We start from the raw sequence: 18,855 nt of genomic DNA on the forward strand, positions 1-18,855 counted from the left end.
TGGGATTCACCTGGTGGACCTGCAGAACAGTCCCAAGTCCTGGGCCCCAGAGTGAGGGAAGAGGATCCAGCACTGCACTTAGATCTGGCTTCAGGGATTGACATACCTACCTTCTGCTGCTTTGGAGTGCAAGAGACTACTTGGATCCAGAATGCAAACAATGTTCTCTATAACTGAGGACTGTGCTACCCTTAGCTCCAAGGCCAGATTCTCAACTTTAAGCTACCTTTGCACCTCCTATGTTCTGGGCTGGAGTCAGAGCCCAAATGTAAATTAGAGCAGCCTCGGTACTGCTCTAATTTACACTGAATCTGTCCACAGCCCCCAAGAGTGTATTCCAGGGGGGAAATCTGCTATTTTAAGATCTCATCATGTTGTCAGAGCAGCATACGTTACACCTCAGCACAGCAAAGCCTTAGGTTCCAAGGCTGAGGACCTAGGTTCTCCCACATGACAATGCAAAGCACAACTGCTAGGTCACTTAGCTGACCCACAAGCTCCTACTAGAAGAGTTTGTTTAAAAGGTGGAACACACATGCACACTCCTCACCCTTCGTGTTATCTCCCATTAGAATTGAGACAGAAAAGTCCAATTAGATCATCAGCCCTTGTCAATGCGAAGCTGCCCCACGTAGTGCATGCCTAAGGGTTTTGTCTGGTCCAAACATGAATAACTCCCTCAGTGAGAACTGTGTTCCCTAGTTCTGGTCCAATTGACCTCATTGTGACCTAAATTTTCCTTTGCTCACTCTCATCACTTTCTTTCTACTAATTGAAACCCACCTGAAAGGAACACAGTCAACTTAGAGTTAGACTCTAAAAAGGGGTTAATTTTTGACCAGCTCTACCTTCGAGCAAAAGGGCAATTGAGGGTGGAGGGGGAGTGCTGAAAATATGTTCTGGTTTTTGGCCAGCTCTAGCTTGAAGTAGTTTCAGGTCTATCAATACCCTTATGCCCCTCCAAAACCCTTGCGGGTTTGACAGTCACATTTTCCTATTTTTTAAAATGCTTTTCCCTCTGCACTGTAGCAGCGGGAGAGACTCTCACAAACAACTGATAGTACGGGGCAAAAATGACAAGCTAACTCACTACACAGGGAAACTAGTGAAGCTGTCAATACTCAAACTGCTAACAAGTTCAAAAAGCGGAAAACTGAATATGAGAGAATGACGCTGTTCTGGGATCTTTCTGTTCTGGGCATACCAGGTGTCACTTGTAACAACAGTAAGTGCAAACTTTCAGAATTTTCGCTTGCATTTTGTTTTCACTCACTTGTGAATTTCTCAGAAATTTTCCTTTGGCGCTGAAACATCACATGCTTGGTAACAGGCCAAAGGTAAATGGGTTAGAAAATATTTCAGTCCCCAACCTGAAAACTGCCTATCTTAAAGAATTATTCAGATTTGTTTTGGGAAAACATACGATGTAGGGTGAGATTTTCAAAGCTTTCTGCAGAATTTTAACCACACAACTCCCTCTACAATGGATGAGTGTAGTGTGATAGAACTTCCACACTGCTCTGAAAATTCCAACCATGCTAAATAACCACCAACTTCCTTAAAAGTATAAGTAGAGCTGGGCAAATATTGTAAACAAATTTCCAAGTATTAGTCCAGACTTTAAAAGAATTTGCTTTGACTGTAGTCACTTTCTGTGACTTTTCTAGCAAAACTAGTTTACTGATTAAAAAAAGGTTGAGAGGTAAATAGCAGTGTCCCCCCAAGGATCTGAACGGGGACCGGTGCTGTTCAACATACTCATAAATGGTTTTGAAAAAGGGGTAAGCAGTGAGGGGGCAAAGTTTGCAGATGATACAAAATTATTCAAGATAGTGAAGTCCAAAGCTGACTGTGAAGAGTTCCAAAGGGATATTACAAAACTGGCTGACAAAATGGGAGGTGAAATTCAATGTTGATAAAACCAAAGTAATCCACACTGGAAAACATAATCCCAACTAGACATGCAAAATGACAGGTCTAGCTGTTACCACTCAAGAAAGAGATTGGAATCATTGTGGATACTTCTCTGAAAATATCTGCTCAGTGTGCAGCAGCAGTCAAAAAAGCTAACAGAATGTTAGGAACCATTAGTAAAGGAATAGATAAAACAAAATACCATAATGCTACTAAATAAATCCATGGTAAACCCACACCTTGAATACTGTGTGCAGTTCTGGTCACCTCATCTCAGAAAAGATATTAGAATAGGATAAAGTACAGAAAAGGACAAAAATTATTAGAGGTATTAGAGGAACAGCTTCCATACAAGATTAAAAAGACTGGTTTCAGAGTAACAGCCATGTTAGTCTGTATTTGCAAAAAGAAAAGGAGTACTTGTGGCACCTTAGTGACTAACCAATTTATTTGAGCATAAGCTTTCATGAGCTACAGCTCACTTCATCCGATGAAGTGAGCTGTAGCTCACGAAAGCTTATGCTCAAATAAATTGGTTAGTCACTAAGGTGCCACAAGTACTCCTTTTCTTTTTATTAAAAAGACTGGGATTGTTCAATTTAGAAAAGAGAGAACTAAGGGTGGATATTATAGTTATAAACCCATTAACAGTCTGGAGAAAGTGTTATTTACCACTTCACATAACACCAGAACCAAAGGTCACCCAATGAAGTTAACAGGTTTAAAACAACAAAAGGAAATACTTCTTCACATAATGCACAATTAGCCTGTGGAACTCATTGCCAGCAGGTGTTGTGAGGCCAAACGTATAAACCAGAGTTCAAAATTAAATAAGTTCATGAAGGACAAGTCTCCCAGTGGCTCTTAGCCAAGATGGTTAGTGACACAGCCCCAGGCTTTGGGTGTCCCTAAACCTCTGCTAGAAGCGGAGACTGGATAACAAGGGATGGGTCACTCAGTAAGTTGCCCTGTTCTCATTCCCTCTGAAGCATCTGGCACCAGCCCCTGTCAGACGACAGGATACTGAACTAGATGGACCATTAGTATGATCTAGTAGGCCATTCTTATGTTCTTAGGAAAATAGGTTCTGTATTCTATTCCTAATTCCTGGGGGCATCAAATCCCCCTGACATATTCTTTGTTAGATTTAGTGACCTAATTTATCTATTTCTCTGTGTGATTCAAGATATCCTCAAAATAGTTTTCCCAGCTTGGAGACAAGGATTTTGCCCTTTACCCCTTCCCATCCTATCCGAAAATCACAAAAACATGGATTTCAAATACAGGCATTAGCAAAAAGCTTTTGACAGATTAATCTTGCTAACATTCCTTTTACTAATATGTAAAAAAAACATAGCAGCTTGCTACCAAATAGCAAATACTCCATAATCATAGTCCTATCTTTAAATCTGTCTAAGCAAAAGCTGACAGGTGGGCAGAAGTTTAGTACTAATTGCGCAATTACTCTAATGTAATACTGATCATAAGATGCTGTGAGCCTAAAAGTGTCTTAAAATTATCACCCAAATGCAGTAATTATAACTCATTTGCTCAATTTTTCACCAAACCAGACCTTGCCAAGAGTAAAATTACATTAGTACTGAGCAATTACTGCAAAAATTGCAAAAGCAGGCAAGCTATTGTGTTTAAGAACTTTCAAGGACTGAAGAGAAGACTGGAAGAAGTCTCTTCCATCTTCTATGATTTTCTGCAAGCAATTTTATCTGATGTTGTATTGTTATGCATCGCTTATGTTTTTTGTTGTTTTCTTTTTAAAAACAATTCCCATTTAATCCTCCTCCAGTGACTTAGCATTTTGTTTAAAAAATACCCTGTTCCTTTTAAAATAAAATCTCTCAACTCTCCCCTCAAAATACAATAAATGAAGTTACAGAAGGGGGAAAATTGATAGAATCCATACAGTCAAACTCATTCAAATGACAGAGAATCTAGCAAGCTGGTCATTGCAAAACTCTAAATTCCATGTACTGCATTTCACGGCAGAGATTATGCTCACAAAATAGACTTGGAATGAAAGAACAGGCTGACACATGTTTCTGAAGTCTTTCTTGGGAGGTGTGAAGGGGGACTGTGAAGCACAGAGATGCAAATATTCATTTCTGTTCTTTATTGAGGCAATTAAATAGTAATTTCTTTGTAAAGGTAATGCTGCCCCCCTGTGGCCACTTGGGCAAGAATATTTTTCAAGTAAATCAGATTTGACATTAACAGCATGGTACATTTTGGAGGGCAAGTAGATAACCACTGCTTATTTAACACTGATAATCCACATATAGGCATGGCAGCACAGCAAGTAGGAAGCACATCAAGAAGGTAATATGTTTAGAGAGTGAAAAATGTGATTGTGTTGTTTCCCTAGTGCTAGCTCCCCAACAAGTGTGACTGGTACTTGGAATAGCATTTGCACTTTGTAACCTGAGGATAAACCACTACAGGTATTATATAAGTACACCTTTAGGTAGCTGGCTCAAATCCAAGAGAGGCTGGAGTAGCTGAAAGTCCTCATCCGGTTATTATTACCTGCCAGGTCTTTGCAGGCTAATAAGTAAGCACATGCTATTGTTACTTCCTCCTAGTTCAGTACCTGATTCAAACACAGTAGCGATTAGACATATATGCATGTTTTGTGCCTGTTGCATGACCATTAACAACAGTTAGCCCCTCAGGAAGTAAGTAGTTCTTTGGCTGAAGGAATACAGCTCTTAAAAAGGTAATTTAGTTCCATATACAATTTTATCTGCTTGGAAGGGAGGTTACTACAGGGCTAATCAATGCAGTAAGGAGATTCAGCATGAAGAGTGGGTTACCTATGCCTTGTAACATCACCTGTCTGTACAATCATTCAGTAAGAAATATCACTAATAGAAATGTGCATCTAAGATTATTAATCTTTTAAAACCCGATATGGATGAATTCATTCCAAAGTCTTTCATTAGAAATATGGGTAACACCAAATAATAGCTCAGTAAGTTATACTAAAAATCAGGAGTTCTACAGTACCAAACAGGGTCACATTACGACAAAAAGTTACGAGTGGAAAAGCTCCCCCACTGCCCATGTCTTGAGAGACCACACATTAGTGTTGGTATGTTTTCAGTGAATAAGGGACAAGAGCAAATTACTCCTGCAAGATAACTGAAATTAGGTTCTTTGTTTCCTGATGTTCATACTGGTAGGGACCATGATCAGCTGCATTCAGGGACACTGAAAGTTTAGTAACCCTTTCACCTGAAGAAGCCTATGTGAGTGGACAGGTGTGAGAGGGGCACAGATTAAGCAGGAGCAGAACCAGTATGGATCAGGATCAGATGGGAGTACAATTATTAAACCAACCCACAGAAGTGTTAACAGAGTGCCCTAATGGGAGCTGTGTTCCTCCCCTAATATAGGAGGTTTTTAGTACAGTGAATAGGATAAGTCCTGATAGGACTTTTTCTCCCCTGCTTTGCACCTTGGTGTGTACACATGTGAAAACAGGGTGCAAAATACTACCATGTCAGAATTCACCAGTTACTTATACCCATGGGAGCATTTTACAAGCACAAAACCCAAGCCCATGGAGAAAGAAGAAGTGCTTCTTTCCCCATCCTTCCTTAATTCAGACCATCTTCCCTGAAGACCACATAAAACTCATGTTCCTTTGGACAAAGGCTGGATAGGATTTCCTTTAGAGCCTGTCACAAGAATGCTCTCGGCCCGATAGGTAGCTGCTGTGTTCCCTCCCAGGTCCTGATAGCTCAGGTTGCATAATGCTTACCATAAAGACTGTCCAAGTTGGTATTTAAAAAAATATTATAGAGAACTGCCAGCTAACATAGATCCTAGAGTGCAGTCAGCAGTACAGCACATACACTACTTTCAAACCACACACACTGTCCTTTTCAGTATTTTAATATATTACTTTAAAATTTAACAAATAATTTACATGTTCTCTTTTTCACAGGTCCAGTAGGTATAAGGGAAGAAGACTGAACTCAATTCAGATTCAAAGGGGTTTTCAAAACGTACAAGTGACACTGCCAAAGTTTGAGTGGGAAAGAATACCGGTTTATGCATCAGAAGAGCATCTGCTTTCACTACAGAAAAATTATACATTTCATTAAGGCAAAAAGTCTACTCTACTCCCCACACCCTGACCTTCCCATCTCCCCATCACCAGCGTTAAAATGGAAAAAGAGACACTGTTCCCCTTGGTAAGTAAGACAGCAAATGACCATATGCATCCTCAAACCATAAACAAATAAATATTGTGCTTATATGGATTAACTGTACACATTCTTTTGGAGGAATACAAAGATATAAGCCAGATACAATGGCTATATGATTTACGATCAGATAAGCATGTTGAAAGTAGATTTAGAACCACTCAATATATGTTACCACGGACTACTCATACAATGCTGCAATTTAGAAGGAACATAGTCAACTGGAATTAGTTTCTAAAGATAAATTAGAAGTAGGGGCAGGTGTTAAACCTGCCCACATTTGTGATTTCAGAGTTACATTTTCCTATTTTAAAATCCTTGACCTCCACCCAAATGCTGTGGAAACAATCAATTTAAACAGCGGTAAGCTAACTGTACACAAAATGCTGTCAAATTTTATTCAGCTACAGTCATATTTGTACCTGCTGTTAATAACAGAAAAGGCTTCAGACAGAAGTGTGATTTTTTTCAGTTGCTGGTATCCCTTTAAGTGTGTCCCCAAACCTCACAAAGAGAAGAATTGCTGCACAAACATAAAATTTCAATCATAACATTTTGTGAACAATACATGAAGAGTGCAAATCTTGTCTCTCCATCTGACAGATGAACATCTGTAGCTGAGTGCTTTACCTGTCCACATATTAGTACGGAAACATTTTATCAGTAGGAACTTCAGGTTACCCATAACTATTTTAGGTGTATTTTAATTACAGCAAACATGAGTAATGTGTGCGTCTTGGATAAGTCACTCCAGAACACATACATTTCGGACATCACAATCAAACTCTTAAGATGGAAAGTCCTAAGGCTATAGTAATATCTTTGATCTATAATCAGTCAAGTTCCTGTTCACAAGAATCATAGAAAATTAGACTAATTTTAGCTTCTAGCTTTTATGAATTGAAATAAAAATCAACAGAAAGGAGCAACTGTGGATCCATACAACTTGATGCCCATATTCATGCTGAGAAGGCAAGCAGCCCTATTTTTTCATAAGATAAGGCTTTGTTTACAAAAAGGGTTAGACTTTCCAAAATACAAACATTTCCCTTCCTCCTTCAATAGACCAAGACAGATATGCAGACAAGCTTCTTCAGAACAGAAGATAATGCTGTACAGAGAATTGTTTTTAAAGGGTTTTTTTTTTTTGCATACTTGAAATACACTGGTATCATCAGGGGAATTTTAGTGCAGTTGGGTGGATTTACTGAAACAATGAACTGTAGCAACTAGAAGCAGTGATGGTTTTAAAAAAAAAAAAATGTTGGTTTATTCAACTGGAAGCATGAAACTTCAGAATATATACAGTTCCTCACCTGCATCCTGTTGTACACGGCTATAGACTTTAAAGAGTTATGCTTTCAAAGCAGGTGTATCTGAATTTATAGACTTTACTGCTTTGAAAGGGAGCAGTTTCCACACTAAAGGAATTACTGCTACCAGCCAAAAGTTACACCTTCACTGTATAACCAGAACGTTTTCCCCTACCCCTTTTCACGTTAACGAAAAACCCTATAATGGCTACTTTAAATGATTAAATCAACAAAAATAACCCTCCTCCTCCAGTCATAACCTAAGAGCAATATATTAATTCTCATAGAGCAAGCCACCTTGAAGCTCAGAAGTAAACAAAATAAAGCATGGAGGATTTTAAATCATGCTTCTCACAACATTTGTAGTTTAAATTAAAAACTCCTCTTTCCTGACAACTGTCCCCTCTCAAGGAGATATTGATAAATTACGTTATTTATTTTAAAGAAATTCATATCTAACAGTTTAAATCATAAGAGACACTGGAAAAAAATTTCAGAAAAGATTGACTTTCTGGAAAGTGTGCACAACTAGGTTTTAATTATGTAATTCTTACTCTTATGATCAATGCCATTGATCTCGATGAGAGTACTCATTTGAGTAGAGAAATGAGTAACTGGACCGAAAGAGTCTAATTTTAATGATCTTAACAGATTTGCTATCTTTTTCACTTGCCTAAGATATTTGTTTTTAACATCTTATAAAGTGCACTTGATTTAACTGGACTGAAAAGGTGAACTGCACAGCTTTAAAAACAAATATACAAAGCCATTTCACATCCCATATCAGGAACAATTTGAGTATGAACTTAAAAATGCACCATTGCATACTTGAAATGCATACTTTAATCTGAATACTTACAGCTCCCTCAGCAGCAAATGAATATAGCATAAGAAAGGCAGTAAATGAAGCTGTCTGCTCCGCAAACTCACTGATGTCAACTATTGCAGACAGGAAGAAGCAGGAGCCCCAGGTCTTCGCAGGGAGTAACTAAATCAGTTTTCTCCACAACCTTTGTGCTCGCCAAACATGAATCAATTTCTTACAATCTACAGTCAGTGATTTGGGATCCTAAACATGTGTGTATACGAGTGTTTAGAAAGAGATCTGCACTTTATATTTAAAAATAAAACTAAGTATATTTACATCAAATAGGATCTGACTAGTCAATTTCAGGACTATTTTGCATCTACTACTACATAAGAAAGCATGACATTATGTTCATCTTTAGAATTAACTATATATTTGAACAGCAACTTTTTCCCCCCTACCTCCACCCCAAGTTTTGATGTTTTGGAGCTCTCCTCATGTGTTGCTTACTATGCAACACAAATAACCTCTTTGTGACTCTCAAACAGTACCTATGCCAAATGTTATCTTTGTGTATCTGTATCAGCTTCTGCAGGTGTGGAACAGGCATGTACACGTAGCACATATTTGAAGGAAGATTCCATCCCCTTTTATAAATATTCAGTCTAAATATACAGAAGTTTCATATTTCCCCCTACCAAAAGCAGGAGCCATATGCACAAAATACTAACATTTATGTGGAAATGCCATCCCTCTAAACAACCAATAAGTTACTCTAAGCAATTAAGCACCAGATCCCCATACTAGTTCAGAGCAGCCAACACCTTCACTTATGGACCATTTAATTCATTCCTCCATCCTAAATATAACAACAGGTTTGAGTCCTTGTTTTGTATGCTAATCGGCAAACGTCTCAAGTACCAAAAATTCAGTTCACTCAGTAGGAATGCATTGCAGCGATGGTACACTGCTCTCCACCTGCCCAATTCTCTGTTCAAAAGTTGTAGAGTGATAGCTGAGCAATCAGTGCCATCACCTTCAAAGTAAAGAATCTGAAGCCTTCCTCTAGACTTTGACACTCTGATTTTGTGTTACCCAAAGGGGAATTTGTAAGTGTCCAGTGCAAACACCATCTCCTTGTGAAATTGTATGGATCAGTTAGTGTCACACTAGTATTTGAGACATTTAGTTTGTCTAAAATGACACACATGAAATGACTGAAGTGCATAAGTGCACAAGAGCAGTTTGCATCAGTGTGAACAGAAACAGCTCCCTTCAGACATGCTCTGACAATGAAACGAATGGAGCAAACATGTGTATTTTTGCTGAGACCTGAAATTTGATCTGAAAAGGAAAAATTATTGCTCGGGATGCACTTTGTATAGATTTCACCTCTTCGCACATCTAGGAAAGAGCCAGGATTTAGATACCCTTCTTCCCATGGGTCAGCAAATGTGTTCTATTATTCATAGGGCAATATTCAATTTTAAAGAGAACTCCAAGCATGAATGGGAATTCTGCTAAGCCAGACAGTTATTACCTAGTCTTCAGTTATCAATCTTCTTGAAGTTCCAAGATAGGATTTTATCCTCTCCATTCTCATGGAAACTGCCTTCCTTTGTCTGCATTCCTCTCTTCTCAGACTGGGCATTTTTTATTTATACTAAACAGCAGGATTAAATAAAATTCAGTAGCTGGATTTCAGTATCTTTCAAGCAACTGGCTCCTTGTATATCTCAATCTTAGAAATGATGAATTCTTCAGCTCTCTGGCTTTATCCCATAGCCTGCTTTTTTACAGTATGCAAGATCTATGCATTGGAGATAAAGCCCACAAATTAACAGCAATATTTATGAAAACTTCCAGTTCTCTGTGCAGTCTCTGTTGATCCCTCATCACTGATGTGTAAAGGTGAGAATCATCCAGCTGATAACAAAGTAGAAGAGGAAGATGGGGTAAACAACAAGAGCCTTGCGATTTGGAGGCTGGCTGTCTGCCAGAAAGGCTGTGGATGCTGGTGACAAAGAGAGAGAACACACTTGAAATGTGCACAAAGCTAAAAGATTTTCAAACTGAATCAGAAACCAATAAATGCTGCTAAATTAGGATCTCCTGTACATTTAAAGGTGAAGGGAAAAAGAGAAGACTCCTACATTTTGTGCTGAAGACATTTCTCCCCCTCACCACTTGTATGTCTTCCTTTATCAGTTGGAAAGGAAACATTTAGAGGATGTTACATGCCAGGCAACATATTTTCAAAATAAGACTAGCACAAATACTGCAAAAATGTTCACATTAAATAAGTGTTTTCCAGTGGTATTTAACATGGGGACTTTATTTCCTGGTCTAATACTCCTATGTTGGTGTAATATACTGTTCTTCTCCTCTTCAAAAGCAACATATTATAGCAACCCTTCCTCCAGGCAAGAAATGCTAACTGCAGAGCAAATGTGAGTCCATCAACATGGCTTTGACCATGAGCATCAGCTGGGACATGGGGAAGGGCAGACTCCCTTTCACCTCAAGGGCTGAGAGTGCTGCTTCCACAAAACCTCACCAACTTAGGGAACCCAAACCATGATCTCTTCTTGACCCATGCCACCAGCAGACTGCCTGGCAGGCCCACCTTTCTTAACAGAAAAAGGACTAAACTCTTAATTCCTTTGCATCCATGATACAGTTCTGTTGCCAAAACTTCCTTACCTAGGGTTGACCAGCCAAACATAGCCATCACTACAACAAGTCGCACAATGAAGCTGACAGTCCCCGAGCTTGCTAGTAGTACCAGCCTGCACACGAGCATAGCCACTGTCAGAGGCAGGACACAGTAACCCAGGACACAAAGGCTCTGAAAAAAAGATCTAGAAGGGGGCAAAGGGAGATGGAGGAAGACAGACAAGGAAGTTGCATCTAAGTAACAAAAATGTTAATCCACACACTAGAGCATTTTCATTGCTATTGTTCATATGGATACTCACATGGTTCCTCCAAGCAGTTTTGAGTTTAGTGTAATGACAACTGCTCCAAACCAGATGATAACAAAGACCTCAGCAAACTGGGGACCTCCATCTTCTTTACTGTCTGCTGACCCTCCCTGAAGCATCCTGAGGCAGAGAACAGAGCAAAATACTAGATGATCACAGGGCAGTAACTTTATTTCATGTTTTATTTCTAACAGCTGTATTAAGCCTAAGAGATGATGACTCTCAGGTAGGTTGGAGTCAAATTTCTCTTTGTTTATTATTTATCATGTTTATAGCATGATCAGTTCTGTACAAAAGAGAAGACGACAACTCCTGCCCCATGGAGTTTATAGTGCAAGTTAGACAAACAAAGATACTTCAGTAATACAATGATGGAGGCCATACAACAGTGGATGGTCAAAGGAAGGTCATATCTTAAAGTGGTATGGAGGATTTGTTTATTTTTAAAACAGATTTGGATGCACTGCTTACTTTGAGAGATTACCAACAGATAGATTAAGAAAGGTTTTGAATGAGACAGAACTGATGTACAAAGCTAAGGAAAGTCAGAAGGGCGGCACAGAAGAAGGTATGAATGTGGTAGTAATGGACTTTGTCCCATAGATCAACAAGCACTTTCCAAAGGTGGGTTTTATTCCCATTTTACAAGTGATTTACCCAAGGAGAAACAATGAGTTAGTAGAGTTACAAGCAACAGAACTCAAGTCTCCTGATTTGGAATCCTGAGTTCTATCCACTGAACCACAATACGAGGGACTAAAAGTGAGGCTTGGACAGATGAAACAAACGTGACCGAATTGAAAGGTATGCCATTTAAAAAAAAAAATCATTTCTCTAAAAGATTTTACCTACAACTGTTACGTGTAATACCCAAGATTACAACAACTGAAAGATGAGAAAAATTAGTTCATTTGCTCCACAGGTTCTTTACTTTGTGCAGTTGACAGTACTTTATGTCTAATCAATTTCTGTTTTGTTGATGTAGATCTTTTGCATTACCACTTTTTTTAAAAAAATAGGAAAGTGCAACTTAAAAAAACCCAACAAATTGGCCAGGGAGACTCAGAAGCAGGTGTAACTAGAGTAATTGGAATGAGGATCACAAAGGTTTTATTACACTGTTCTGGCAGCATAAGGATGCCTTAGTGCAAATGAGAATCTGAAGTACATATATTTAGATTACTATTACTTTACCCCTATTACTTTAGTAGCCAAGCACCTTACAATCTTTAATGTATTTATCCTCACAACATTCCTGCAAAGTAGTGAAATACTATTAACTATCTTAAGGTGGAGAAATGAGACACAGAGACTAAGTGACATGCCCAAGGTCACACAAGCAAAGCAAGGAATTGAACCTGGATCTAAAGATAAAAAGGAGAGGTCAGAGATGGAAGACAGGTAACCGCCACCATTTTGGCTGTCACCAGGGACTGAACCATGGATTTCTGAAAAATTTGCAGAGTATCGTTCTGGACAGTGCCTTTTACTATGTTTGTACAGTGCCTATCACAAGGGGGCCCTAATCTGGTTGAGGCTTCTAGGTGCCACTGCAATATAAATAGCAATGTCAAAACTACTTTCAATATTACTAGATGTCAAGTAGATTATGCTCTTTCAACACAGTTCGAATCTGATAGGGAATATACTGAAGACAGTATCTGATACACACTTTTTAGTTCCAGATGCCTTCAGATCATTTAAAGTAACTTACTTTTGGGGGTAAATTAATTCCTACCTCATTGGAATGAGGAAAGTAATTAGTGTTCACAATACTTTGCAGATATGAAATGCTAAGTGATGTATTCTTACAGTATTGCTACATTAAACATGTATTCTGCAGTAGGACCCAGAAGGCCTAATCCAGATTGGGGTCACATTGTGTTGTATGCCTAGCTCATACATGGTCCATACCCTGAAAAAATTACAGCCAAGATGACAAGTTAAATGAATGGAGGAAGACAGTCAACTATATACAATTTTTATGTACATGCACATTTATTTTACCATAGATAAAAAGTAAATTATCCTCATGGTGGGTTTGTTTGTTTTTTCCAACACACAACATTGGTCAGGTGAAAAGGGGAAGTGTCAATAGGTATAGCTTCCAGACCATTAGTACAACTCATGGATGACTTAGTACTGCAGCTGTATATATAAAAGGAAAAGTGATATAGTAACTAGGGTTTTTTTAGAATAGTATCCAACAGTTATGCCTTATGGATCATCACTCATTGCTGCAAAAGTTAAGGATGGTGTTATTTTAACCAGGAGAATCAAAGCCTTGCTCTTGTTTGTCTTTTTATATACCCATACAGATTTAAAACTGACTGCCTTAGGGATCTATAACTCAACCATGTTGTGCAAGGTGCAAATAGAAACTTCTTCTAATATATAAGCTTGCCCCATGGGATAGTGCCTCCTGATTCAACCATGCTAACAGCATTTTAAAAGTCAAAAGAAGAGATTAAGGCTTTCGTGCTTTACAATTATGCAGCAAAATAAAAACAATTGAGCAGACTTTCAGTAGCGTAAGTTTGCTTTGGAACTGCCCTCAGTTGTATTTTGAAATGACAAATGGGTAACAAAAAAAAATAATAAACCCAGAGTTTTCATATCACATGAGTGTCTCGGTGTGGATGAGCAACAAAGCTTGCATTTCTCTTTCTGGATAACGCATATAAAACGCGGAACATTTAGCCCAAAGAATACTTGTTGTACACACTAAAATCAAGAATTACCAGGACCTCTGTAGTTTTCAATATAATTTATCCCCAAGACAGCAGGGCTAGACAGGAATAATTTATTACCTACATTTACCCTAAAATCCCAAATAAAAAGAGAGGCCCTTAATAAGTTTAGGGTTTTAGAGAGTCAATTGCTCATATAAGTTTCACCATTAATATCTGTAGCACACCAGCCTAAGCACTAGAGTAACCTGACCATGACATGTCAGAAATTCCCTCCACCATTCACACATAGAAAGATAACAGGTACTTACAGTGCAAGTGACACACACAGCACCAAAGGACCCCAAAGATCCCCTGTAGAGAAAGAAACAGAATGACATCAGATACTGATGTTCAGAACAGTATCTCTCTAGCAAAAAAGAGTATTAAAGCAGCCCAGTGTACCCCTTTTCCAGTTCCCAATCCCAAAATTGTCATAGCTAACATGTGGTGTCATATACTGTATATAAAGATGCATTCAGATTAAGAACGTCTAGACTCATTCTGATAAACAGTTCACTTTAAAGAGATGTCAGTGTTGTTCTGCCTCTTCACACAACTGCCTCATTTGCTTTTGTTATTCTGTATCTTGCAGAGAAATAACATATGGCTATTCTATTTTCCAGATATTTCATTAAAGCAAAGACTTCGTCCAACCCATGCAGTGACTTTTAGGAATATTTGTCTTGTAATGTTGGTCTTCCCAAGATTTACAAAATCTGATACGTACAGTCTCTAAGGAGCGCGCTGCTCTTTTTGGGATACATGACATGCACAAATTTCTTTCCAACTGCCTTTAGATCTCGCATCTGAAACACACAAATGACATCTCTAGTACACCATTTCACAGGAATTAAAGTGTTAACAAAATGAAGGGGGAAATACTTTTGCAAGCTATAAATTATAACACAGCACTGATATTAAATCAAGAGATATTTGGGTCAAATGCTTTCTATAGCATGCCTTATAATGGTATAAAAATTAGATTCACAGCAACCAATAACTGGATAATAGTCCCAGTGCATGAAATTAGCTAGATTCCTCTTTTCATAACATCCAGCTAATAATGTTATTTGTTTGCTGCTCCAAGAGGAGATTTCATTATCTGGCTAATTCCTCATCCCCACTTGATGCCCTGGCAACTACAGAAATTTTCAGTGGGTCACAGAGAACAAATTTGAGGATTTTTATGTTTGTAATTCAGATTCCTTGCCCAAAAGAGTTTGTTTTGTAAAATTTTGAATTTTCTTGCTTTGTAATTGGTTGTAAATTTTAAAACCAACATTTCTTGTGGTATTTCGCCCAAGAGATCAGAAAAACTTCATGTGTTATCACAGACACAGTAAAGCAGTTGTTTTCAACCTTCTTTCAGTTGCAGACCCCAAAAAATTTCAAATGGAGGTGCAGACCCCTTTGGAAATTTTAGACATAGGCTGCGCACCCCCAAGGGTCCACAGCCCACAAGTTGAAAACCACTGCAGTAAGGGATACAAAACTCACAATAGTATCTTTAACAGGTTCATCCAATGTGGAGTAGTCTTCATCAGGGGAGTGAGATCCAACAGGAACTGTGATCTCCCCTTCCACTGGAATGTCTTCTGATATTGACACATCTGAGAGACCTGCAAACTAATCAGTTTTTTAACGTTCTTTTAATACAGAAAATAGCTGATGTTTGCCTAGGAATTTTTGTGCAGAGTATAAAGAGAGTAATGAGCAACCTACTTTACAAAAAGAATATTTAAATAAGTATTCTAGGAGCAGCCTCCCTATTTCAAACAATTCACAACTAAGAGGCAAGCCACAATGTGTGAGCAGGAGGGACCATAATTACAATCAAAGGTTATTTTCTTCTCCTATCAATAAATCCCAAGTACTCCCTCCCATTACCTTATGACTTGTGTTTGTCCTTATTTACATGTAAGCTCTCTGGGTCAGGCTACAAGATTTGTCTATGTCCTGTAAAGAGCTGTGTACATTGATGGTGCTATATAATTTTATAATATTGACAGCAATGCATTTATCACAGCAGAAAAGCAGGGACCACTGTGAAGTGAACAATATACACATATCCATATCCCTAACATATACTACAGAGATGAAGCACCAAATGAAAGTGTATGTGGTGAATAATACATTTCTCCACCACCAACAGCAATAACAGGATTTTTACACCTATTGTTGAATGATGCAAGCAAATAAGGAGTAGCCTGGTCTGCTCTGAAGGGAAGCCTGTTCAGGAGAGCCTATAAAGGGACCTGCAAAGTGCCCGAGGAAAGTTTCTAAAATAACACTATTGCTGTGCTTGACTGTAGCATCTATCATGGGGGTGGGGGGGGAGAAGAGTGGTAATTATTTAAGCCTTCCCCCTCATCCCCTCTACGCCCATGAGTTAGTGCAACTGTCTCCAAGTTACAGGTGAAGAAACTGAGGCACGGAAAAACAGAGTAGCTTTCCCAAGGTCTCTCAGAAAGTCAGTGGCAGAAATGTGAAACACACCTGCCCCATTCGAACCACTGGACTCCTCTTTCCCCCAGTCCCAGGACAAACCCCAGGAATCCATGAGCCATCCACAACCTCTAGATCCTCCCCCTCAGCTCAACCACTGAGCTGAACCCCAAGCCCCAGCCAGGAACAGAACCCAGGAGTCCGGCCACCCCCCCCCTTCTCAGCTCTGGCCCCTCCACCCAGGCGTGGCGGTGCTGGGTCTCCCCCATACCTCCCACCGCCGGGAGGGGTCGGGCCACGCCCCGACTCCTTTCTTACCAGCGGTTTCGCAGCTCCCCCAGACCTACTCTCCTCTGCCTCCGCCATCTTGGCCCCGCTACCCCGGCTGCTATTGATGCGACGTGGAGACGGATCCACTACGTCAGCGGCCCGCGCAGCGCGCGTAGAGATTGCGTCACTCGCCCGAGTATCCATGGCAACGCCGGACCCAGCCCCCTGAGGGGCGGCTGGAGGAACAGCCCAGACTTAAAAGGACAGACGCAGCCGACTCAAGTGGGGGAAGGGGACAGAGCGCAGAGCCTCAGCTCTTAAAGGGCCACACGCACCCTCACAAAGGAGAGTTCTCAATCTCTGGCATTAACCCCCCCCCGCCACACACACACACATTCAGGGGCACGATCCCCGCATGGAGGGTCTGCAGGGAAGCTGTCTATAGGCACATGCAATGCAAGGTACCCTTGGGTCCCCCACTGTAATCTGCGATTCTCAGGGCCCTACCTCTGTGGGGCCATTTGCAGGTCACAAGCCAGCTGGATGTCCTGCCTGCCCGAGAGGGGAAGGCAGCTCACTCCTCCCTGTGCACACTCTTCCCACTTCGGATACAGCACTGGGGGACTGCAATCTATCTGGGGTCCAAGTGTCCCACAGGGGAGAGCAGAGAAAGTGGGGGTGCCTTGGAATCGGGGCAGGCAGCTTGGCACGCAACAGCAATGCCATACTCTGTGCTGGATGAGGTGTGTCAGGATGAAATGACCCACACATCAGCAAGAGCTGGGGTTGAGAAGGACATAGTGGAAAGATTCATGCCTCGTATTATCCACCCAGCTATCTCGAGTGCCCGTCACCGCAGCATCCCACCCACATAAGTGATTTTCTCCGACCCTCATAAGTGTCTCTGGCTTCCTAAGTCTTTATATAGGTTATAGAGAATTCCCTAACGGCGGCTCTTTCTTGAAAGCTGATCTGGAAGGCCTCTGTCTCTAGGGATAAGAAACATTAAGGTTCCACGATCCTTTGACCTTGACCTCTGTTCTGTGTCAGCCCTCAGTCGGATCAATTAATACCAGTTATGGTGGTGGTTGTTTGTGATGTGGACACCTGTTCCCTAGGATTTAGGCTCAGACCAATCAAAAATATTACAGAGATTTTAAAGGTTGTTTGGATGTTTAAAAATATGTAAATAAATGGACAAACCCTGTCAATAAAAATAAGTTTCCACGTTGCTTTATCCTCTATAACCAAATCATCATGCTCAAAGAGTGGGTTGAGAGATTTGTGCTCAAATTTTGGCTAGTAGGCTACAAGTGAAGATGTGTCATTTGTCTAGTCCCAATTCATGCATATTACTAAAACAGAATTTGTCTTGATTAATAGTCTCTGTGAAGTGTAAGATTGGCACAAGAACATCAGGAAATCTGCATGTCTGGAGAGGTGCCTTGGAAGAGCTGCATGTGGGGGCCTATGACTGGAATAGGAAGGTGGCAGGTCAGGACTGAATTTGCATCAGCAGAATGTAAAAGAAGTCCATGTGTGTTGTCCTTGGCTAAAATCCATGCTATCAGTCCCTCAGTGTCAGCAGCAATAAATTCAGTCACAGTTTTTAAATGAGATGTTATTAACCAGTTTCCTTCCTATTTTAGTAATAGCACAACAGTTAGAAGAGGAACCTTATTGTTTAATATGTAAACAAACATTCTTCCATATTACTGTAAAGAGTGTTTGTTTGAAGTTCCAGGCTACATTGACAAAAAGAAGATGAAAACATCAACATTTTGACCTTAAGATAAGTCTCTAGGGCCAATGTGCTCGTAGATCATCTTCTCTTGTTAATATAACCTGCAAAATATCAAAGAACTGTGCAGATCAACATGAAAGAATAAGTGAGATTTTATTAAGCAGCTTTAATAGTATTTAAGTACATTCAGACTCTAATATGATTTTATTATTCTGATCTGTTCAGAGCATGTTGGTGGAAAAGAAGAAAGATTTAGTTTTACCAATTAATAAGTTTCCTTGACTTTTTAAGGGGATAAACGTGTTCTGCATTAACAGAAAACAAAAAAGAGGAATGAAGAAGACACATAATCACATATTTGTATAAATTGGAAACATATTGTATCCCTCTTGGTCCTCATGAACAAGTGTGCACAGTAG

General features: G+C 39.8%; 1 protein-coding gene across 2 annotated transcripts; it reads right to left on the reverse strand.

Annotated features, from left to right (window-relative positions):
* Positions 1 to 5,810: 5,810 nt before the first annotated feature.
* YIPF6 (Yip1 domain family member 6) lies at positions 5,811 to 16,896 on the reverse strand. 2 transcript variants are annotated; one of them, XM_077826433.1, is made up of 7 exons: positions 16,741 to 16,896; positions 15,475 to 15,603; positions 14,705 to 14,783; positions 14,247 to 14,289; positions 11,240 to 11,365; positions 10,965 to 11,122; positions 5,811 to 10,275 (listed from the first exon to the last, which is right to left on the reverse strand). In XM_077826433.1, exons 1-7 carry the CDS (start codon positions 16,894 to 16,896, stop codon positions 10,157 to 10,159), a joined length of 810 nt encoding a protein of 269 aa, XP_077682559.1. In that variant the 3' UTR covers positions 5,811 to 10,156. The 2 variants fall into 2 exon arrangements, with proteins under 2 accessions (XP_077682559.1, XP_077682561.1); XM_077826435.1 differs by having other exon boundaries at positions 15,475 to 15,596; positions 16,741 to 16,785.
* Positions 16,897 to 18,855: the final 1,959 nt, after the last annotated feature.

This window comes from Eretmochelys imbricata, chromosome 9, assembly GCF_965152235.1.
Source record: "Eretmochelys imbricata isolate rEreImb1 chromosome 9, rEreImb1.hap1, whole genome shotgun sequence".
Taxonomy (NCBI): Eukaryota; Metazoa; Chordata; order Testudines; family Cheloniidae; genus Eretmochelys; species Eretmochelys imbricata.

Bases quoted from the DNA above. Each gene is read 5' to 3' on its own strand.
- YIPF6 (XM_077826433.1), bottom strand. From the start codon at position 16,896: ATGGATACTCGGGCGAGTGACGCAATCTCTACGCGCGCTGCGCGGGCC. The intron at 14,784-15,474 runs GTGAGTTTTGTA...TGTGTGTTTCAG, and splicing joins AACCTGTTAAAGATACTATT to ATGCGAGATCTAAAGGCAGT. The intron at 11,366-14,246 runs GTAAGTACCTGT...TCTCTGCCTCAG, and splicing joins CTGTGTGTGTCACTTGCACT to GATGCTTCAGGGAGGGTCAG.